General features: G+C 34.9%; 2 protein-coding genes across 2 annotated transcripts; one reads left to right on the plus strand and one right to left on the minus strand.

Annotated features, from left to right (window-relative positions):
• The first annotated feature begins 2,382 nt into the window (after positions 1–2,382).
• Positions 2,383–4,407, plus strand: LOC116174290 (DNA polymerase iota-like). The gene is made up of 2 exons (XM_031492186.1): positions 2,383–2,511; positions 2,562–4,407. The coding sequence occupies exon 2, from the start codon at positions 2,562–2,564 to the stop codon at positions 4,245–4,247; it is 1,686 nt and encodes a 561-aa protein (XP_031348046.1). The 5' UTR covers positions 2,383–2,511; the 3' UTR covers positions 4,248–4,407.
• A 5,956-nt stretch (positions 4,408–10,363) lies between these two features.
• LOC116174299 (protein pellino-like) lies at positions 10,364–22,161 on the minus strand. The gene is made up of 8 exons (XM_031492197.1): positions 22,002–22,161; positions 21,723–21,954; positions 16,310–16,501; positions 16,070–16,261; positions 15,916–16,014; positions 15,650–15,865; positions 15,485–15,600; positions 10,364–11,243 (listed from the first exon to the last, which is right to left on the minus strand). Exons 2-8 carry the CDS (start codon positions 21,729–21,731, stop codon positions 11,117–11,119), a joined length of 951 nt encoding a protein of 316 aa, XP_031348057.1. The 5' UTR covers positions 21,732–21,954; positions 22,002–22,161; the 3' UTR covers positions 10,364–11,116.
• Between the last annotated feature and the right edge of the window lie 2,837 nt (positions 22,162–24,998).

A 24,998-nucleotide genomic window follows, 5' to 3' on the forward strand; every position in this document is an offset into this window, starting at 1 on the left:
AAAAATCCGCTGAATCGGAAAATCATAGTCCCCCTGGCCGGAAACGCCCAGAACGTATTATTATTAACAAAAAACGAAAATGTCGTATTTTTTCGTATTTGACTTTGAATATCTCGTTAACTATTGCTCTGAGGGAAAGAATGAATAGAAATGAACTCGTTTAGAATAAAATTTTCTATAAGATAAAGTTGGTCTTGGTCCAGAACGCTCATTTTCAACTGTTATTGTTTTTTATGGTAAAATGTAAAAAATTAAGCTCGAAAATTAACAGTTTGTTATTACCAAGTAAAATTCATCCGATCTTGTTGAGAATCCGTATTTAGTAACTTCTTTTGATAACAAAACAATGTGACAAACCCGATCACCGTAGGTTTCATAGTAATTGATTAATTAAATAAACAAGTAAAGAAAGGGGTGCTTTGTCTTTCAAACTGGGGGTTGTAGTCCCGATCTCAATTTTTTTTATACATAGTTTAACCCTGAAACAATCTTTTCCAATAATTGTCCCGATGATTCTTGCAAATCGACAGACTGTAGAATTTTTTTCTGGAATTCAAAGAATTTTCTTAGTTAACAAATGGAATAACTCCCGCAATAAAACAAAAAATTAACGCTATAATAGGCGAATGGAAAGCTCTCGGAAAGAGGTATGCATTAAAAAAAATGCGTCCAAATCCGATTAATAGTTCCGAGAAATCAGCTTTTGACTTTGAAGCCAGTTTTCGAAACAACCAAAAATGATTTTGCAAATCGGGTCGCACCGATCGATTCTTTAAAGCGTGAACTTTTATGCTTCTATTTCACCAAAATAAGTGATTTTTATTAATTCGAGTGCCAAGGGCCGATATTAGAGTTAATTTTCTTGTTATATCTTGGAAGCTATTCCATTTGTTAGTTAACTAAAAAAATTCCACAGTCCGTTGATTTGTAAAAATTATCGGGATAATAATTGGAAAAGATTGTTTTAGGGTAACATTATGTATAAAAAAATTGGGAACGCTCTTGTAGTCCCCCAGTTTGAAAGACACGGCATCCCTTTTTTTAGTTGTTTATTTAATTAATCAATTACTATGAAACCTACGATGATCGGGTTTGTCATATTGTTTTGTTATCAAAAGAAGTTACTAAATACGGATTTTCAAAAAGATTGGATGAATTTTACTTAGTAATAACTAATAACAAATTGTTAATTTTAAAGAGATTAATTTTTTACATTTTGCCATAAAAAACAATAACAGTTAAACATGAGCGTTCCGGACCAGCTGTATCTTATAGAAAATGTTATTCTAAACAAGTTCATTTCTATTCATTCTTTCCTTCGAGCAATAGTTAATGAGATATTCGAAGTCAAATGCGAAAAAACACGACACATTCTCATTTTTTCTTCGTTTTTTGTTAATAACAATATGTTCCGTCCGTTTCCGGCCAGGGGGACTATGATTTTCGGATTCAGCGGATTTTTTTACATAGGATACGCTTGGTTTCGTTGAGTGAAATGACAACATCCAGCCCAAACTGTAATTTGACTGGACTATTAGTTCTGACTGTTGGCATTCAAAATTGTATCCTGTTTCATATGTTTATAGTTTAAATTGTACTGTAAAAATTTAACACCCTGTAGATCAGTATCAAAGCGTTTGTCCAGCTATGTTTATATAAACTTTTAGTCATAAAATAAGCCAAAGAATTAGGCGGTTATACTTATACTGCAAAATTACAAACGATTTCCAGATGAAAAGTGCTATATCAGTAGACAATTGTCGCTTGTTGCTATTTATCTGTGTGTAGATGATAAAATATTGGTACAAAGTTGGGCACTATCGGGAGCCAAGTAATTGAGGGTGAATGTTCCCACATGCTTATATAGATACCTATAGCACCTGTCAAATGTGGTCCTGATAGCATTATATACACCCCACAGCTCGCAAGTATCGTACTTACTTTAATAATTGTAATTCCTATTACAAAGTCATTGGCGGTTTCGGATTTATTAAATGCATCCATAGAAATAATTTCGGCCCCTTCTACAAGAAACATTATCTAATCAAGTGCAATAAACTTACTACTAATATACCTACTTGGTAGATACGTAAATGAAACTTCTTTGGTACTCGGTATTAATATGCCGGTAGGACCTTGCAAATATTCAAAGTAGATGATTTCTCTTCGTAAAGACGCCACCAATAATTTGTTTGTATTATTTGCTAAACGAAGTATCGTAACTGTGTAGATATTCCCTTGGGAAGATAATGAGAAGTAATGGGCATTATGCATCTTCTCCATTTCAGTTTTAAAACTCGCGCTTTTTTCAATAAATTTAATTAGACTCTTTTGTGTTAATTATTGCGTAGGTATATGTCAATTGAATAATAAACAAAGTATGACACATTAGAAACAAATTAACAAAATACGTGTACTGAATATTTTTTGAGGTTAAGTCATACAAAATAAGGAAGAAGGCATATGCTGTGTTGAGACACTTCTGTTGGTATTTAATTAGTGTAATAAAAGGTGGGTTTAAGAGTAAAAGTACTCGTACTTATTTCAGTATAACATTTCAGATGTATGATATTGAAAGTGAGGCAGATGATCATTCCCGAGCCATCATTCACATCGACATTGATTGTTTTTATGCTCAAGTTGAAATGATTAAAGATCCTCGACTATGTCAAGTACCACTGGGTGTTAAACAAAAAAATATTCTCGTCACGAGTAACTATATCGCACGAAAGCACGGCATAAAGAAATGCATGCTAATTTCGGATGCGTTGACGATATGCCCTAATCTGGAAATTGTAAACGGAGAAGACTTGTATGACTACCGAAAGACATCCTATCAAGTGACATCTTATTTGCAAAAGTATTCTGCCTTAGTCGAGAGGCTTGGTTTGGATGAAAACTATGTTGACATCACGCAATTGGTCAATGAACGTTTGAAACACCAAGGCGAAAACGTACATGCTAAAGGGAATCTGTTTAACAACGATAACGCAACTTGTTTGTGTGGTTGTACAGAACGAATTAAAATGGCATCCTTAATAGCGCAAGAAATACGTGACGGTATTCTACTTGAACTTAAATTAACAACGTGTGCCGGAATTTCGTACAATAAACTATTAGCCAAACTTGCATGCTCTTTACACAAACCAAATCAACAAACAACCGTATTACCAAACCACGCAGTTCCATTAATTCTAAGTTTAAATAACGTTAGTGAAATACCGGGTGTCGGAAGTGCTACAAATGAAGTTTTGGAAAAGATTAACATTAGAACCGTTGAGGACTTACAAAAGTGCTACTTTGAAACATTAGTCCAAGCTTTAAATGCGGACAAAGCCAAATGGTTAATAGATTTAAGTTACGGTAGAGATAATTCTGTAGTGAAAACTTCGGGAAGACCGCAGAGTATAGGTTTAGAAGACAGCTGTAAAGTGCTAAACGTTGAAACTGAAGTCAGAGACAAGTTTCATCAGTTACTGATGCGACTAATCATTCTAGTAAGTGAAGACGGTCGCGTTCCTACTACAATCAAAGTTACCATTAGAAAATTCGACGGTGCTTCCAGAGTTAGTCATAGAGAAACGAAACAGTGTAACATCAGTCCCGGTCTCTTCAGTACCGATAAAGTCACACATATGGTTTCACTGAACGAGCCCTCTGAGAAAAAGCTATTGTCAATCATTATGAGTTTATTTAAAAAACTAGTTAACACCTCCCATTCCTACCACATTACTCTCCTAGGTTTGTCGTTTACCAAATTTAAAGAGCGCATCGGAGGGAAAAACTCCATCGCTTCCTATTTTGTTAACGACCTAGCCGTGCAATCGGTTACAAGTATTGAAAGAAAAAATTCGATCTCGCAGCCTCGCACTTCGTTGCAGACAGCTACTTCCACTGGTGGAGTTGAAATCGAAATTGAACCTCAGCCCAAAAAATCTCGACTGGGATCATTAAGTACGAGGAACGCACGATTGAGCGAGTCAGATTACTCATCACCTTCCAAACTGAGAGTTGCGGAATTGCGACTGAACTCGAGAGATAGTGACAATTCAGACAGTGTTTCGTCAAATCAAGACATTGAATGTCCTCCAAATGCGGACCAAGATGTTTTCAAAGAGTTGCCTAGTGATGTTCAACGTGAATTGTGGGAAGACTGGAAGAGGAGTCGCAGCCATGACGAGTCTAGTGATAAACCTTTTAAGAAAGCTAGAACTAACACTTTACTTAATTATTTCCTTAAAAACTAAGTCATTACTTATATATTGTTTTTAAAATTTTATTTTTTATAAGCACTATTTTTAAATTATACAATGTATAAAACCACTGCATGAAATTGTTTTCCGAGGTTTATTGGAAATCTGTAGCCGTGCATTTTTACAACAATAAATTATTTTCATCCTAAAATGAGAAATTCTATTTATTTCATCCATCTCTGAATCCAAGGTTTATCCTTCACGGCTGCGTGGAATAGACATAAATTGCCTACCTTTGCCCAGGAATTCTGCACCTCCAAGCGCCACTTGACAACCACCAGGTTGTCAGTGTTATGTAACTATAGCACTGATTCTTGAACTCATAGAAATCGGCTAGCGAAAGTTTGACATCGCCTGTCTCTTTTCGTTCTCGAGTTACACGCGAAACGGACAGACAAACAAAACCATCACATAAAGGGAATTTTGTTTCTCTCGAAAAATTCCCCTAAAAATTGACGAATCACCTCCTCTTGAACTGACAAATATAAGATTTCGAGACACCGGAAGACTACCGGAAAAATGCGTATTTGAATTTAGACGCAACGGACTGTTACGTACGCTAAGTCAAATGAACTGACGTCGCCCAGTTAGATCCGTGCTCAGCCTTCTTAAGTGCAAACCATCTTCATCAGAATTTTTCATCTTCGGTAAGGGCGGACGAAATGCGAGCACTTATCTACAAACTTTGCACATGTGCCATTGTTCATCTAAATCAATTAAATGTTACTTTGATAAAGTCCCCTTATAAGACATCTACAAAATAATTCTCAAATAGATGCAATACTTAATTCAGTTAACCGCATGTTTCTTTACGTTTATATCTTTACAAAAATTAAAACCACTGAATTATTTAACAAAATGTAGGTATAGTAAATGTAAAACTACCAGTAGAATTAAATAAAATTCATCAATTATGTGCCTATTTGTAACAAAATTACACCAGAATTCCTGATCAAATTGGTTCCCCGGGACACAGATGGCAACCTTGCGGAGCCTAGGAAGGCAGTCTTCCTCTTTGATTATATAATTAAAGGTCTACCTGCATAGAGTAACATTATTTACTCTATGGTGTGCAGCCTCCCACCTCCTTCAACCACCCACGCAATGGAATGGTTGTTCTCACTACCACTATATATTCTTATTAGGATCTCGCCAGAGTACCTCCACCATCGGAACGTGGGTGGTAGTGTAGCGCCTTTTAGTGCGCACAGATCCTGGTTAAGAACCTTGGCCAGGATGATTTTGTACCATATCCGCCTGGTTAACCATTAGCCTACCCAGAGCGTTATTGATATCTATAATCGCCACTCTGAGTTGCCTTTTGGCAGCTTGCTTGGAGCTACTACATGGTGCTCCAGCCTTACTGACACCCGCCTTTGGTTAAGGCTTTTCTACATCAGCGCGGTTGTGTCAGTGTTGAGTCATCCTACCTCTGCCTCTTTTTCTCACTACCTACCCATTTGCTCGCCAGACCGCAGTTATAGCTCTAGGAGCCTGCCTCTGGATCGAGGTTGAGTCAGGGAAGGGGGATGGGGTTGCACCCATTTGGGCCGTCCATTTATAAACTATCTATAAATTCAATGCTTATAATATTGCATATACGAGGGTTGTCCAGAAAATAGCAGACGTTTTGAAATAAAAAATTGTAAACTTGTAAAGAAACTCTCTTATTATATACATTTTGGAGCTACACTCTTGGGCTATTTATCAAAACAGGCGCAATTCAAATTGAGGCACTTATCATAGCGTGGCACAAGTGTTTTGACTCCAACTTTGTATAAATCCGCCGCCTGAGATTTTAACCTGCACTGGGTAACGGTAACATGAAGTTCAGCGTCCCTATCGAACCGCTGCGTTGCGAGCCAGGTCTTCATCGCTGGGCCAAGGTGGAAGTTTTGTTTTTCGACGACAATGCCCGCCCGTACTCAGTCAACCATACTGGACAGTTCTGTGGATGATTTTGGATCACCCTCCATACAACTCGGATCTAGCGCCAAGCGACTTCCACCTCTTCCCAGTGATGAAGACCTCGCTCGCAACACAGCACATGGGCAGTGATGCCGAATTTCAAACCGGCGTTAACAAGTGGTTAAAGTCGCAGGCGGCGGATGTATACAAAGCTGAAATCAAAACACGTGTACCACTTTATGATAAGTGCCTCAATATGAATGGCGACTATGTTGAAAAATAGCCTAAGAGTGTAGCTTCCAAATGTATATAATAAAAGTTGTTTCTCACACTTTCTTAATTTTTTATATCAAAACGTCTGTTACTTTCAGGATAGCCCTCGTATTAGGTATATACTCCTTGTACATTTTAGATTTAAATTGCAAATATTAACCAACCATATCACATCCACAATGTACATTTATAGAATATCCATACTGGACATAAAATACATATTGTCCATAATGAATCTACAGGGTGAGTCAACGATTGCGCGGAGTAACTTAATGCCTTGAAGATAAGATTTTTCGATAGAGTGCTTTTGTAGTATGGTATGGTTGAATGTTCTCCACATTTTAAAAATATTGGAATTATACAGGGTGCGGGTGGGGCGCCAAAATGGTACATTTTTTAAAATAGAATATATATATTTTTTTTTAATTCTACGTGCAATTGTACGTCTTTTTTATTATATGGTTAATATCCGAAACGCTAGTAGTTTTAAAGATAATTCAATTTGTAAGAAAAATTGGGCACTTGCAAGCGTCAGTATATTGTCAAAATTATTACTTAATTTTTGATTCCAGGTTTTATATCTTTTATCCTTACTTAACATAAAAGTCAAATAAATACATCTACTATGAAATATTTAAAAAATAGCTTACAGTGTGTTTTTTTGGTAGGTCCAAAGTTGCAAAACTTCATATTAAAAAATCTCACTTTTTTTTACATGGAACCCCCTGTATATTTTTCTGTCATCTTTTAGCTCTTCCAAAAACCTTCAAATTTTTGATAATAATGCCCTATACCTATCTCTGATATTTTTCAAAACATCTTGGTTTTTCTGGTTTTTATATTCTAATCTTAAATAAGTTATATGTAATTTACATAGTAACGAGGTGACCATCCAAAAAAAGGCAATTTTTATCTATCTCGTCCAAAACCAAAATCATATCGATTAATTTATTTTTCAAACAATTTATTCTAAGTCCAAAAACTGGAGAATAAGTAAAAACATTTGACTACACAGCAAATTTAATTTAACTCCTAATGTCATCCAGTCAGTGATATTAGTTTCATTTTTTTTCATATTCACCTCGTTATTATGTAAATTAGAACGTATTTCAGATTAAAATATAAAAACTAGGAAAACCAAGGTATTTGTTTATGTTTTTACTATCAAATTTATTCTCTAGTTTTTAGATTTAAATGAATTATTCGAAAAATGAATTAATAAATATGATTTTAGCTTTGGACGAGGCAAATAAAAATTTCCTTTTTTTTGCATGGCCACCCCGTTATTATGTAAATTACATATAACTTATTTAAGATTAGTATATTAAAACCATAAAAACCAAGATATTTTGAAAAATATCAGAGATAGGTGTAGGACATTATTATCAAAAGTTGAAGGTTTTTGGAGGAGCTAAAAGATGACAGAAAAATATACAGGGTGTTCCATTAAAAAAGTGTGAGATTTTTTAATGTTTCATAGTAGATGTATTTATTTGACTTTTGCTTAACCCAGGATAAAAGATATAAAACCTGAAATCAAGATTTAAGTAATAATTTTGACAATATACTGACGCTTACAAACGCCCAATTTTTCTTAAAAATCGAATTATCTTTAAAACTACTAGCTTTTCGGATATGAACCATATAATAAAAAAGACGTACAATTACACGTAGAATTCAAAAAAGCATTCAAATACAAGGGCTTCTATTTTAAAAAATGTACCATTTTGGCGCCCTACTTTGTGGGCGCACCCTGTATAATTCCAAATATTTTTAAAATATGGAGAATATTCAACCATATCATAATACAAAAGCACTCTATCGAAAAATCTTATCTTCAAGGCATTAAAGTTACTCCGCGCAATCGTTGACTCACCCTGTACAAGGTGGCCCAAATTGGACACTTTTTTACGGAAACGCCCTTTATTTTAAGCGATAGAAAAAATGGGCCTAGGTGTCTGGAAATCAATTTTAAAGAGGAAATTACTGGCGCACATACAATTCAGCTAATTGTTTGGCAGCTAGGGAGTTGCCTCATACCTTTCCTATTATTAAAGATAATTGATTTTGACAAAATCTTAATTCTTGAAACACTTTAAGTAGAATCCATCGCGATACACAGTTTTTGGAAACCTAGATGTCTGTAATAAACATATTTTAACGTATAAAATGCAATATTGCAAATAATATTTAATACAAATATAACAAAGTGCTACCTCAAAATGTAGGAAATTTTACGCTCTTTTCAAAAACAAAATCAATATAGGGTGGTTCGTATGAAAAAATGTACTTTAGGGTCGTATCAAGATATCCAAGCACCCTGTATAAAAACTATGTAATGTGATCAACATGTTATTTTCACATGATAAATCAGAAAACTCAGTGGTTGGGGAAGCGACTGTTGGAAAGGATTCCAGTTGTTCAATGATCTTTAGATGAAGTTTTGTGCAAATTCACTGAATTTTGAAGGGTAAATATGATTTCGCAAAAGGAAAAAACGAATTTTAAAATTTGAATTAGGAGAACAAATTCCATTTTCACAGTTTCTGCTCAAATAATTAGCATACTTTATTCCAAATGACTGCGGAATTGCATAATTTAGTAAGGCTCGATGGTGAATGTGAATGGAATGAAAAACATGAAAAGGGGTTCAAAAACTTACACCTTGTCATTGTTTCTGAACGGGTGATTTACCAGTTTATCATCCTAAGGTGCCTGTTCTAATAATTCAAACAGATGCTTCCTAAGATCGATTAGGTTGTGTCTTAGCTAAAAACAAACATCACATACAAATTTTGCTTCACATACACTGAATTGCCAAACTTCAATAGTAACTTTGGTCACCTCACAAGAAGGAAACCAATTCACACTTCGACACACAACTTTCTATTTCAAGATTAATAGATTTGCATTGAACTGAAGCTTTTATACCTACCAAATGTCATTTTCTCTTCATGATTGTGCAACATTCAGCCCTGTGATGTATCAGAAACGTTACACTTAACGTTCAGGCTGCCAAAAAATTATTTTTACAGGGGTGAATGTTCATATGAATACCAGCCTGTCGTCACAACTTACACAGTGACTTTTGGGGACAGACAACTATTTTTTACCAACACGTCATCCACACACCTTCTTGAAACACATATAGGTATAGCACTGTTATGTATCCAACACCAAGATGTTGTCATGTGTCTTGGAACATTTTTTCCTTCACCTTGTTCATTTTACTTAATAAATGTCCTATAAATATAAGTCATTTTATTTTAAGATCTCTCGTTAATGTTCACAAGAATAAATTTAAGTAATGAAATTTACATTATTTTGAATCACATGTCGTAAAGGCTACACTCAAGAATAATGAATTATGAGAACTTAAAATTTTATCAGCAGTCTATTGTAAAGCGACAACTAAAAAGTTATATAAATAGTATAGGTAATATATTAACTAATTATTTCTAACAGTCTTCCATTTCACACATTTGCACTTCGATTTAAAATTTCATTAAGCAGTATATTAAAAATACGGTAGGTATATAACTGAAGAATGTTTTTGTTATTTACATAATATACGTAGCTAGTACACAATAATACCGCTAGAGGATATAGCCTATCACAGACCAAATTAGCAAACGCAAGAATAATAATAACAAAAAGACATTCAATTTAGGTTGGGTGTCATTATAAATACTTATAAATACTAAGTTAGTGACACTGTACAGAGATATACGTATTTTGTGAAATACTACTTAGACAAAGATGTATGCAGTACACATATACTTGCATCTCTGTTGCACCGTGACTCTCTCGGTGGCCTCAACACTGCGCAAGCGCACTAGAATGTGAATTTGCGTTGAACTGTCTAACTAAGGGTAAGGGGTAAATAATAAACAGATGTGCGCATCTAGTTTTTAGTGTGTCTACTTAGATTGAACTGTTTTGTTTAGTAAATGTCTTTCCACATAACATACAAATGAAGGCATATATTATGTGAATTAAAAATTAAACAACATGCAAGCGTTCTCGTTCATCATTAATAATTAATAAAATTTTTTTGCGTAGTCAGCTGGAAACGTGGTAATATCATAGATCATGATCTAAGGGTAGTATAAACAAAACACGCGTTAAAGCAAATTCAAATTCAAGCGGTTGCGCATTGCTGAGGGAGTAACGGTACAACAGAGATGCAAGTCACACGTTACCAGCTTCAACTTTGTACAATAGTTCCCTTCCTCTTAGCCATTAACTTGCATTAATAAAAAATATTATACATAAAATTAAAAGACATGGATCCAAAATTTCAAAAATATTTTCAATCACTAAAACTTATTACATAAGAACTCATGGCAATAATTAATAGGTCCGACCCTAATTTTTGAGCATTAAATTAAACATCTCAAAATTACTTCAGCAGATATACCACATTATCGTTATGTACAAATATAGTTACAATTACTTACACGATATATAAATATGTAATGCATTCTTGAATATTTGTACAAGATTTTTATGATATTTAGTATCGGAAAAAAATTGTTTCCATAAAAAGGGAATTAGATTTGTGATACGCAGCCGCAACTGCTATTGATGAACCTTTGGTAAATAAACCTATACATTCTCACATGCATCGTACCGAATTATACAGATACAAAAATGTTCAATTTTAACAACAACTTTATTATCTAATCAACATTATCCTGAAAGATAAGTTTAACGTAACCAGGAAATTCGCCCAACGGGGATGCACAGAACGGACAAATTGCGTGGAACCCATTCGTTCCGTGCGGAATGGCAAGATTGGCCCAATACCTGAAAAATTTATAAATTTACAGATGGGCCTTACAAAATTGATAATTCTTTTTTAATTTGTGTCGTTCATCATTAAACCAGTCAAATTTTTTTTGGTTTGTTTCCAGGGACTAGTTTTCGCGTCAGGTTATATAAACCTCCAATGCGAGAGTTGAATCTTTGCCTTGTAAATCAAGACACAAATTGGTTCTTAAAATTAATGAGCTCTTGATATGTAAATAGATGGCGCCATTTTACAAATATTCTAGGCAGCTCACACGAGCATCTCTAGCTTTGGTTTTGAGTTGTAGGCATTTATTTTCATACTAGTTGATGAAGTCGTTCTTGAGTAGTAGATCTCAGGTCTATATTGAAAACAGCAGCAATGGTTCTGGAACACTGTCAGAGACAACTAGTTTAAACAAAGGGGTGCCACAAGGGTCCATCCTTGGCCCATTGCTCTTTTTACTCTTCGTCAATGATCTAAAACCATCACTACAAATTCCAACACTTATTCAGTATGCCGATGACACGTCATGTTTGTTTGCCAGTGAAACTGCTCAGGAATTGTCCGACAGTTTAACATTAATCAAAAAACATGGTAGAGAATGGTACACCATTCTAACAATAATAACAATTTAATCCTTAACACACAAAAAACTGCTCTTATAGCACATGCGTTAATGACCAATCCTTACTTGTAAAAATGTCTGGCAAGTCCATTCAACAAACTGAAGTGGCCAAATTCTTAGGGGTCCATATTGACCAAAACTTGAAGTGGTGCAAGCAGGTCTCGGATCGTACGTGGCAAAACATAACTGATTTCAATCAAAATAGCCATATTTACAGCGCAATGAATACAAGGAATGGTGACAATTTGAGCATACCCACTCACTGAACAACTCGTTTTGAGAGAGGTTATTACTATAATTGCATCAAAGTGTTTAACGCTATACCAAAGGCAATAAAACAATCAAGGAATCTTCAATTGTTTAAAAAAAAGTTAAAATTACATCTAGGTACTTGAAAAAAATTACTACTCCTTTGGCGAGCTTGATGCGAATTAAACCGGACACACTAACAACTTATTTTCCTCAATGTATAACGTTTGTCCTTTTTATGTTTTTAGTTTTTTCTACATTCATGACAATGCCAATGTAAATGAATTTATGCATGGCAATAAACTATTATTATTATTATTACTAATGTTATTAGAACAAATCTTCGCTCTAGTTCCAATAAAAGTAACTGTCTCACAGTACCAAGAGTAAAAGTAAAAGAGAAATCCAGAGGAATTAGGAAACTTGTAAATATGATCATACAACAGACAAAAATTAAATGGCCGATCAAATAGTCCAACGTCTGTCGTTTATCGGCGTAGACTCTAGACTTCACATATCCCCACAGAAAATAATCCATAGATTTGATATCACAAGTTCGTGAAAGCCAATTGACAAGTCCATTATGGGGAATTATGCGCTCATCGAAGAAGACAGCAGTGGAAATCTAGAAGAAAGCAGCATCCCTGTGTTTGCGTCAAGTCAAAGGCATAATTCGTACAGACAGAAAAAAGAATGGCCGACAGCTCCATCATTTTCTTCCTATTTTCATCTGTGGTGTTTGATGAATATTAAATTTGTTTTGGGTAGATTTAATTTTGGTAGTATTGGGGAAAGTAAGGGTGTTATCTTAGATTTAAGGTGTTTGTAATTGTTTTTAAACAGTTTGCTACATGTGTTTGTAAACCCAGTAAATCTTGGGGCTCTTGTAAGTTTGGGTAAGCATGATAAGTCAAGTGGTTATTTGTGAAATACAAATTTTAAAAAATGTGATGGTGAAAATATAGCAAATCAATTTTGCTTGTAAATCTAGTTTTTCTGACCTTTTGATGTCAGTGATCACTTTAAAGTGGAACGCGCACTGCCGGTCTTTGCCATAGAAACGTAGCGCGCCGAGAGAGATTATATTGCAAGAGGGATTTCTGTCACTGTTACTCATTAGGAAACTGATCATTAATATAAATTCAAAACATATCAAATGGGTTGCTCTATGCATGCGCGAAAGTAGGACAGAGATGCTCTTTGTGGCCCTCTCTCTCGGATCGCGCTGGCCAACGGAGCGCGCGTTCCAGTATAATTATAGTTGAGTGCTTAGATATATACATGGATAGAGCTATCTCATAAGCATAAGCATAAGATAACCGTTGCCAACATTCCAACGTGCATTTTTATACTTGTCATCTTTTTCTATTAGTAAGTTGCAATGTATTTATCCTTTGCCGGGTTGATTGTAAAAGTGCGCAAGCTTGGCGATTGTAAGGACGTTTGTCCGTTTGACATGGTATCTTTGCAAACAGCTGTTTTTGTTATTTAACTTTATTTGCTTAACTTTACATGGTTATATATGAAACTAAAGTTTTAATACAGTTCTGTACCACTAAACTGTCCTATAAAGATGTATTTATTCATGTATTGAGAACCATTTTTACCCTAAATAATAAATATTGCATTGTTTATTAACATTGTGAGGTTAAAAATTTGAATTTTCTGATTGGTTACCATCACTGCAACTGTACAATATGGAATAACAAGTTAACAACATATAAATAGTACGTCGACAAGAGAGATACAGCACAAAAGTACGTAGAGTCCCCCAATATGGGCACTTCGCACAAGATGTTAGGAGGAAAATAAACTATTCTGAATCTCACTGAGAGGCATACAACAGGTCAAGGCACAGGTTTGTTGAATGAAGAGAAAATGCAGCTGGAAATGCTACAACAGGCTGCTCCCAGGAGAATTCTAGATTGGATATTGACATTCTAAGGGAGTGAGACTACAACTAGAGGGTACAATAAACTACCTCTAAGAATAATAATATTTATAATATGTATTCAATTCAGCTAAAATATTGTCAGCTTTCCACAATTTCAGATTTTACTGTTGGTTAACCCGAACTCATTATTATAATATAACTGTGATGCCCTACTTTTTATTCATTCATTTAAAATGCTGTCAACGTGAAAGACAAAATACAAACGACTTTGATATTTAAGATAAAAATTAAAAACAATTACAAACAATGGGCAAAAAAATTTTCCAGTTTGATATATTTTTACGACTGGTAAAATTTACAGATCCATTATTACATTTCTTTGGAGCATTCTGCATGCATAAAATATCATTTCCATTCATTTTCTACAAAAACCGTAACAAATTGCCCTTATTTTTTTTGAGTAGGAATTTATTTTAGAATAACGAAAATCAGTTAACACCTAAAAAAACTCAAAGTTTTTGCATTCTCATGTGTCATGAATCACTCTGTATAACTTTTTTAAAGTTTTTGTATTAAAATTTCAAAAAATGTCTTTGTAAATAGGAACGGTTGCATTGTGCAGTTTGCGCATGCGCACATCTGATTTTTACAATATATGATATGAGGGCTTTTACTAGAAGCATCTGTTGTTAAAATTTCAACACAATATCTCTACAAATAAGAAAGTTAGTATTGAGCAGCTTGCGCATGCGCACGCCTAGTATTTACAATACGCGATGTTTGCCTTTACTAGAAGTATCTTTAAAAAAATGTATCTCTACAAATATGAAAGTTGACATTGCGCAGTCTGCGAATGTGAACATTAATCGTCAAGATTTTTCTTGCCTCAGGTCTCAGAGTTATAAGCTACTTACCGAATGCAAAAAGAACGAACTAAATATATTGAAAACTGTAGTAGTGAACGCCTTGGACGGACGGATGAAGAAAGTGACCATAATACCGCTTTCCAACATGAGTTGGAAAATGCACCAACAATAAAGCAACTCAAATCTACCCATTACATATTTAGATGCTGGGATACGGAATAGGGTTCTAAATTATGAACAAATCTGTGATCCCCTTTAAAAGTATTTTGATACGTTTGTAGTTCTTGTCTAAGGAGCATTTCCCTCTACTAATTGATCTATGAAGGGGCGTGTTGTAATCAAAAAATTGATTACGGGTGCTGTAAATATAACGTATTCTGAAATTTAAGAATTTAAGAATTATTTCAAAAAAGCCAAAATAATTCAAGAAGCACATATGAAATGGGAATGAATTCAAGTATTGAATTAACATGTCAACGTCACGAATTAACTAGTCCTGGCTAGTACCTACTTATTTACTTTTTCAGATGCGAGTATGTACATTTTTTATGCATACTACATTTTGCTTTTCATGTCTATTAAAACATGTGAACGAACTATACAACATTTAAATATACTCACTTTACAGTCTTTTCTGTAGCCATGTGTCCACATGGATTAAATGCGAAAGTGGGAGGACCCGAATCAACATAAAAAGCTGGCTCTAATCCCATACAAACTTTCACGGCAGGACCCAACTGCAAAATACGATTAGGACATTATTTAATAAACAGAAAGCAAGATTACCTTTAAGCAAATTGGACACTTTCTAGCTCCCGAATCCTTATCCTGTCCCCATTCGTGTAACCCCTGCACATGACCGCATGTGAGATAGACGTACGGTTGTTGTTGACTTTCGTTGCCTGTAACCTTTCTTGGTATTACCAACGTATTTAGACCCACCGGACATTGCGGTCTGCCAGCATTTATTTCATCAATTTCCTTTTCTAGATCTCGTTTACTCTGTAAACAATACGGTTAGATCCGCAAGTGTTATTATGTCAATAACATACCGGCGATAATGCTAATCCTTCGGCCGATCTCCACAGAAGAGTGGCTCCGCAGAGATCAATAAGAGTGCCATCTTGTAAGCTGTTCGTTGCCCCTTCCACCTGTAATTTAATACAAATGACAATACTACCAGTCCGGAATACAAAATTCACTTACCACTTGACCCTTTTGTTGCGCCGATCTCGACTCCCTCAATGAAAATACGCCGCCGCCAACCGATGTTTCCAACCAAAGACCGCACTTGCCTTCTCCACCACAAAAACTGCCATTGGGATGCATAATAAGGACACCGTTTGTGATCAAACCGTCAATATCTCTGCCGTTATCCTGCCATTTAGTTGCCTTTTCCTAATACAAATAATATTGATTGAAAGTCTCACAGAATTGTGCACTTACCCCTAAAAATATATTTCTAGAAGTATCAAAACCCGCAGCATATATTCTACATATCTTCGAATTACGATCTGCTAAAATTCTGCAGGCAAATCTAGATATTGTACTTTGCACAACTTTGTTTTCTCCTATTTTATCACCAGGTATTGTATCCATTACTACAAAGTCTATAGGTGATTCGGATGACCTTCCGATCTACAAAAAAATTAAAACATTAATTTTTTAATCGTTTGTACATACCTAATTACAATGGATTTGCATTTGGACATGACTGTAGTGTAGCAAAAAGTATTTAGACTCAAAGAGTTAACTATTTGACAAATATACATCAAGGTTGTTCTACACTCATTTAGATGTAACAAAACTACCTACCCATGCGACGTTGGCCCCGCCCACATAAAATAATTTGACAAAAATGTGTCGACAGTTAATGCAACGTTAGTGCTCGAAGGCTATCGTTAGCGCTACGACATACCATAAAATAAAAGAAGTATAAATTGTGCGCAACTCTTGTACAGATAAAGCGCATTTTTTTAACCGAAAGAGCTTTTGTTTTATCATCACCAATGGATATATTTCTTGCAGACGTCTCGATCGCCCTTTGTGAGTACCCTCTTCAGACAATCTGTTCTTGAGGTATAAGGGAATATATCCGATCACGATAAAAGGTCGAGGAGAAGGGCTATGGTTGGTAGAAATTAATTCCTTTCGTTGAGACCTTTCATTACAATGTTCAATGAAGGATAAAACTAATTCCACTCCCCCTCCACTCCGTACTTTGATAACAGGACAGAAAGAAGGGCAATAGTTGGTAGAAAACTATTCCTTTCGTCGAGACCTTTAATTAGAATAAAATGAGAGATTTTTAAACCCCCCGACCAGTCGTACGAGGAAGTTATAGTTTGTACAAACCAATTTTTTTCGATCAGACCTTTCATTAGAATACCATTCCCCTAGAAGTAGTTCGAAACGGCAAAGGTGGGTCCGGACGGACAAAACGCAATCAATAGCACATTTTTTTTGATTCTTAAAAAATGCGCTAAAAAAACGGAGAGGGGCCAACTTTTACTTATCGAAATAATGAACACACACACTATTGCTATTAAATGCCAAACCAAAAGATTCTCAAATTTTTTCGCTGTTCTTAAAAAAGTCAAATGTGAAGTTAGCCCCGCCCATACATTTTTAATTAGATGAAACCACATGTGATTATTATTGCTACGTTAGTGCTGTTTTGTGCTTGAAGATTACGATTCCAACGTTTTTCGTTTCCGAGGAAAACAAAAAACTAAAATATTTCGTGTTTTGAGTCATTATAATAAATTACAACACAGAATTAAAATGTGCCTCCACGCTTTTTAGCGCATTTTTTCATTTCTTAGAAATATAAAACGTTAAACTCGAAATATTCGAACACTAACGATCGCATGTGCGTTTCTTTAACCTAAAAAACCAATGTCCAGTAGTAAGCTAAATGAAAGTAAAATTTTTAAAATGGTCCAGTAGGCCCTACCAGTTCCCATTTGAAATTGTATCTTGTGTTTGTATATATAAATTCAAGGTTTAGTGTGTACTGTGAAATTATAATTTTAATGTATACAGTGCCTCATATATAAAATGCCTTATCGTTTATGGAGTAATTGCATAAAATATGTCAGTCTTGTAATTGCTCTTCAAGCCATTTTTGGAGCAAAATTTTGCGATTTGTTTATGCTGAAGACAAGTAACAGTTTTCGATCAAGGCGAAAAGGTTTGAGTATGAAAGACCCAAATTGTCAACCCCTATAGGTTCAATAAACCCATAAGGAGCGTTTATTTTACATGACTAAATTTAGTTCTTGAGAGAAGCAGTAATGAAAAAATTAATGAGTATTTTCTATCAATATTTTTACAAATTACATTTATCTTTGTAATGCGAGACATCAATGAATAGAAATTACATATTTGAAATTGATTGCATATCACATTTCTAGAAAATTGATAAGAACACACCATTCTTTTTGTTATACTTAATAGCAAAGTTCAATAGCACTATTCCATTTCTTAATTTATAACTTATGGAAAAAAACATTATCAGACTATTAGGATCGTGTACGAAATAGGCTTTTAAAAAGGAAACTGTGTATCATTTTTTTGAGAAAGGAACATTAAACATATTTTCATTTGTTTTTAAGTGGTGAGGGAAAAAGTTGTCTTATCACATTACCTGATAGAAAATGTCCACCAATGGGTGTCCATGCAGCCAGAGGTATTAGACAACTGCTGCATGGAAGACACAGGTGCGTTACACAAGAGGCGGACTATGTCAAAAAATAATGTTAAGTCAATGAACTTTGAAGATGTGCTGTATTTTGTTTGTAATAAATAAAATTATAATTTTAATGTATACAGTGCCTCATATATAAAATGCCTTATCGTTTATGGAGTAATTGCATAAAATATGTCAGTCTTGTAATTGCTCTTCAAGCCATTTTTGGAGCAAAATTTTGCGATTTGTTTATGCTGAAGACAAGTAACAGTTTTCGATCAAGGCGAAAAGGTTTGAGTATGAAAGACCCAAATTGTCAACCCCTATAGGTTCAATAAACCCATAAGGAGCGTTTAAAAAAGCGGCAGAGCACCTCGGTGTGACCCCATGGAGTCATTGGATTTGACTCATTTTCAATAGACTTGTTACATGTGGCATATAGGTCTACTGTGCAAAGTTTCAACCGAATAGGTTCAAGCGTTTGGCAGGGACAAAGAAGTGTGACTCCACGGGGTCATTGGATTTGACACTGTGCACACTTAAGTGCGCGAATATTCCCCGCGCACAATAGCAAATACTCGCGCATTTGCGCCACAAATGTGCGAGCACATTGCATTTTCAACATACACCGGCAACAGTGCGTGTGTATTTTTATGAGAGACGTTTGTCAGCGGGGTCAACGCTAATAAGCGTGCTCGACTTTCGCAGTTTATCTCAACTTCTCGATTCTGGTAAAATAACAATACACTAATGTACCTATCTAGGTGTATGACTGCTTCCAGAACAAATATTATGATTTTGATAACACCTAAATGTGCGCGAAAATGCGCGAATTTTTTCAAATAATAAATGCTTGAACATTTTACAACACCTACTTAAATTTGATTTATCATTCCTAAAATTTAAGTAAACATCTGATAACCCGAAATACTTCCAAATGTTTAAAATGTGCACAGTGTGATTTTGCAACACATCACCACCATGTCCTACATGTCTCTTAACTCACAAAATCTCAACGGACTTAAAATGTGCATACTGTAATGGCATTATATGGGAATGTCTGCTATAGTCAATATAAATAAAATATGTTTGTCTGTATGTCTCTTATAACTACCTAAAACCGCTAATCCAATTGCGATGAAACTTTTTGGAATGGTTAAACGTATGCCCACGAGCTTTCTAAAATTCCCACAGGAACAGGATTTCAGGTACGAAGTTTCGCCGAAACTGCTAGTATAAAATAAATACATTTTTTGTTTGTAATATAATCTACCTTTTCTTCTTCTATACAGGGTGGTGACTTGCGTCACGCATCATAGGGATTTCAATGTAAAATTCATAACATGCGATTATTGGCTCCCCAAATTATTTTAGAGCAAAAATGTATGAAGGTTTTTTGTAGAAAAAAATTTTTTACGTCAATAAACCGTATTAGTTTTCAATTTTTTACATAGTAAAGACGGAAAATTGAGAAAATAAAACCCGCATCTTTTTGAATAATCTGCGATGCCATGGAATTTTCTAAAACAAAAAGATGTCAAGTTGTCAATTAGCAGCTGGATTTTATGATCGACTTGGTTACTGTCTTGCAGTTAATGGTGACTTATTCGAACATTTACTGTCAATTGTTGTATTAGCAAACCGTTTTTAGTAATTTGGTCTTTCTTTATGTTGAATTCGCTGTTCTAAATATAAATACTTTTTGATAGAATTTGATTTGTTTTATAGCAGACATTCCATGGCATGACGGATATTGTAGTTTTTGTATTATAAAATTCCATGGCATCACAGATTATTGAAAAAGATCATTATGTAAAAAATTGGAAACTAACGCGGTTGATTGACGTAAAAAATTTTTGTCTATAAAAAACCTTCATACATTTTTGCTCTAAAATAATTTGGGGAGCCAATAATGGCATGTTATGAATTTTACATTGAAATCCCTATGATGCGCGACGCAAGTCACCACCCTGTATAACCGATTTCATAGAAGGAATGGAATAAAATAATTTTGACAGCAGAATAAATAACCAATTAATAATGACGGTCAAATCATTTATTTTGTCATGGCAAGTACGAATTGGTAAAACAGTTTGATGATGTATTTATAAATACAAATATTTCAGAAACGGCTAAAGCAAATGTCAACATATACATTTTTGTAATCGGAAAGAAAAGATGTATTCAATTTTGGAAAAATATACAGGCCGTTCCATTAAAAATTTATCAAATTTGAATTTTTTACTAACGTTGCGATATTCATTTGTTTTTTACTTAACATTTTCTGGCGTTTTCAGAGAAACCCCATAACTTAGGTATTTAACTTTTTTTCTATCTCTTTTCATTTAGCTAAAATGAATTTTCGTGGTCATGTAAAGTCAATTAATAACAATTGTGGTCCATTTATGGTCACTTAGATTACAAAATAATATTAAATTAATTAGTTTAATTTATACAAGGTATTAAGCCCAGAAGATTTATTTCTCATCGTTATGCAGCTGGGATCAATTTAATTGAATCCAGTACTTCCACTATAGCCACCATCCAGTAATCGAAGGGCAGATCCGTTGGAGTTTTGTACTATGAAGTACTGTGCAGCAAATGGTATCAAATCTGTTTTTGCTATTTTGTAGAAAATTATCAAAGATGTGCAGCGACTATTTTCATCGCGATCCCATGATTGATACGGAGTCAAGGTTAGGGCAAAGGCTAAGTTCACAGCTGTTTCACTTATAGTCTACAGTAATATGAGTATTTTTTGAGGGAGAGTTAAAATATCTGTATGCTTTAATCTATTCATAAAAAAAATATCAAAAGGTGTCAACATCGTTTCTTATGAACAATGTGTAACTAATTAACGCAAGCTTTAGCTTGAGGGAGTGTATGAAATGCATTCGTTGATGGAGTCAAAATTTCAAATTCTGATTACTTAGAAACCGACTTAGAAACTTAGTATCTGAAGAGGTTACCCTTAAAGAGAAAATGGAAGGTCGCAACAAGATGTAAAGATTTATTATGACTGGTAGGCCGATAGATTCACCTGATGACTGTTTTGGTAGATCACGTACAGTGAGAACCAGACATTGCGCATGTATTTTTCCATAAAATACTGCTTCAAATTAAAGTACCTACCTATTAAATAAACGGTGGGCAGATAACAATACATACCTGGAACATATCAGTCTCGTCATCAGATGTATATTCAACAATAACAGCGTGACTTCTCGATAATGTATATGATATAGAATGTTGTGTAGCATCTAATATAGCTTGTGAGGAGTGAGGCGTCTTAACTACATAATGTTTAGATTTTTTAACTCCGTTTGGATCCTGCCGCTTATACAAAACAAATTTGCTTCTTTTTCTACCCCGATCACCTTGCGGTAAAGAACCATTGTATCTGAAACGATTCAACTTACTTCGGAAACGTGACCAAACAACACTTACCCTAATATGACTAGCTCCCCATATTTTACAAGCTGTTTTGGTTTATCCGAATTTGTCGTTTCTTGTTCTTCTAAAATTGGCGACTCTGTTCCGTCGGTTCTAGAATAGAAAAGAAAACGTTAAACTTTGTTTTAAAACAACAGTTTATTCAAAATAATGTTGACCATCACTGAAATGGTTGTTAATAAACACACAGTTGCATTAACGATGAAGATCTCTATGTAAATATGTTGATGGGGTATCGCCCACTTTCGTTTGAGCATTTTAATCATATTCCCAAATACTAAACGTAATAAATTCTCTAATGACAATTACATGATATAGTGCTGCTTCAAAGCAAATTGAGAAATCAAATAACACACACCAAGTGTGCATAGGGGGCAAGGTTACTCAAAGCACGCTATGCGTAGGTTAATTTCATTGACAGATAGAAGTACGCCCCAGAAAGCATGAAGCAAGTGCACATTTAAAAACATAAATCATATGTACACCTACAAAGATCGTGTATGCTAATTGTTTTCATTAGTAAGTATCATAATATGGCTAAGAAAAGCCCAACATAATTTTAATGGAAATTTATGAATTCATAGTCACTGTAGCCAATTTCTGTACATTGGACTACTAGTACTGTATTGAATTGGAAAATTCAAACATTGATTATTATGTAATTTTTTTGACATGGCGCAGATATCACCCGCAGGCATGCGCGTTCTGTGCAAACGATTTTTAGCTGTTCCTTTTATTCCTGAGAATATGTGTTCTAACCGGTTCAGCCGTTTGGCCGGAAATGGGAGTACACACGGACCGACCGACTGACATCATGGTTGGCTTAATATGACGCAAAGGCGTTTCTTGCATACGGCTGCACTGTATCACAACATCATAGTTACCAAGTCACCGACGTACCTGTATCGGAAAATCTCCTTTAGAACTGATGTACATAACCTCAATTTAAGTTTTAAAGGACCACTAACGCCACCTGTGCAAAGAACGCAATTTTTCAATAGATAGTTTTCATATAGGATCACAAAGGTCTATAATAATCTTCCTGCAAACCTTAAGTTGCTATCGCTTAAATCATTCAAGCTTAAGACCGCGGTCCCGCTCCCTCGTGTTTCTTGCTAAGCGTGGAAAATTACCCTAAACATTAAGATTGTACTATACATATACAGATGGCAGTTGCGAAGTAAAATGTTAAATATTTGGGTTATACCATGGTTATACAAAACTAGATGCCGCTTTTGGCGCTTCATAAAAGATAACATTGAATAAATTTATCTTGAAAGCTGATAGCTGCACTCAATGCTGATAGCAAATTATACCTATTTATAACGATTGTAAAAATGAAATTCAACTCGCCGTCTACGTCTGCACGAATGAGCATATTATGTGAACACTCATGCAGTGGTAATTTATTTATCCTCGAATTTATAAACTATCAAAGGGACAAATATCATTATGGATCTATATTTCGGAATGATTTTTTAGCGACACGCTTGTTCTGCAGGTCCTTGTACGTACGCGATTATTTTTTATATAATGATAACGATTGTCATGTTATAAAGCGCATTTGGTTGATTGCATTATTTAAAAAATTGTACTACACTTTTTTGTTAGACCAAGCAAAATATATTTGCTTCCCGGTCGCCTTTGCTAATCAATCAACTAATCGAACTAATCAACGATGTTAAAATTTGGTTAAACCAAAACTGTTCCTCACATGAAAAAACGCTACTTAGGTGCTAAATTATTAATTTATTATGCCGGTTATTGAATAAAGTTCAGATTCTTTATTCAGTGGTAAAATTAAAGGTAAAGAACGCATCGCATGTTTACTTCATTCTCAATAATCTGTACAACAGTCAGACCCCGGGCTATGTTTTTAGCGCCCTGGGGTATATTTAGCTCGACTGCCCCCGTAACTAATGTTTGTATTAGTAAAATTGTTTACTTAGTGACCAAGTTTCAGACGGTTATTTATCTGTATTGATTTTGAAAAAAAATTCACCAAGAACCACAGAGGCGGGGAATTGCAAATAATGCAAAAAATATAATTTAGCACATCTTGCCGCTCCCTTGAAAGTGGCACCTTGGGCTATAGTCCAGAAACCCTATTTATAACTCGGAAATGAGAGTACAGACGGACCGACAGACAGACATCATCGATATTTTGTTTGATTCAGATTCCCGGTGCTTCAAAACGTGCATTTCCGTCAAAAAAGTGGGGGGTCATTTTTTACCCCGATGCAATAACTCCCTTACTAATGTACGGGTGGTAAAAACAGTGCACAAAAACCATTTTTAGCGCATTTTTTAAAAATTAAAAAAAATTTGCTATGGTTTGGGTTTTGTCCGTCCGTCCGGACCCACTTCTGCCGTTTTGAACTACTGGGGGAATGGTCCTAGAGTCCTGGAATTTTTTGCAGTATGCCTATAACTTGAAGGTGTGCCAGACGGCCATCAAATTTCGCTGTCTAAAAGGGGGGCCGCCCACGAATTATTTCCTGAGATACTGGTTTGAAAGTAAAACGTGCATAACTTTTACATACGACAACCAATTGGTCTCAGATTTTCCATACGCATGCATAGTGGTGCCAAGTTAAAATTTAGAATAGGGGGGGGGGGACCCATGTTCTACCCTTCATGGTATTCTAATACAAGAACATGGTGTGTTTCAGCTAATCACATTATCAAAAATAAAGCATTTTTTATTATAGTCTAGTATGCGTGCGTAACTTTGCCCATTTAAGCGACTTTGCATCTCGTACGAGATCCCCATGGTGACAATGAAAAAAACTCCCCCTGTATTATTATCATTTTATCATCTTTGTTACCACCTGCAATACGTAGTACAGGCATAAGAGAGATCCGAGGAGAGATCTACAAATTACCTCCAACTTTTTAAGTGGATACGATACACACATTTCTTCGGCATCGAGTTTGGTCTTTTTCCTAAAAAAATTGGTTGTTAAATAAGGATTTAGATCGATATTGGGT

The sequence above is a fragment of the Photinus pyralis genome, unplaced genomic scaffold (genome assembly GCF_008802855.1).
Source record: "Photinus pyralis isolate 1611_PpyrPB1 unplaced genomic scaffold, Ppyr1.3 Ppyr1.4_LG1, whole genome shotgun sequence".
NCBI classification, from domain to species: domain Eukaryota; kingdom Metazoa; phylum Arthropoda; class Insecta; order Coleoptera; family Lampyridae; genus Photinus; species Photinus pyralis.

Bases quoted from the DNA above. Each gene is read 5' to 3' on its own strand.
- LOC116174290 (XM_031492186.1), top strand. From the start codon at position 2,562: ATGTATGATATTGAAAGTGAGGCAGATGATCATTCCCGAGCCATCATT.
- LOC116174299 (XM_031492197.1), bottom strand. The intron at 16,262-16,309 runs GTAAGTGCACAA...TATTTGTATTAG, and splicing joins CTAGAAATATATTTTTAGGG to GAAAAGGCAACTAAATGGCA. The intron at 15,866-15,915 runs GTATGTTATTGA...TATTGTTTACAG, and splicing joins AAGGATTAGCATTATCGCCG to AGTAAACGAGATCTAGAAAA.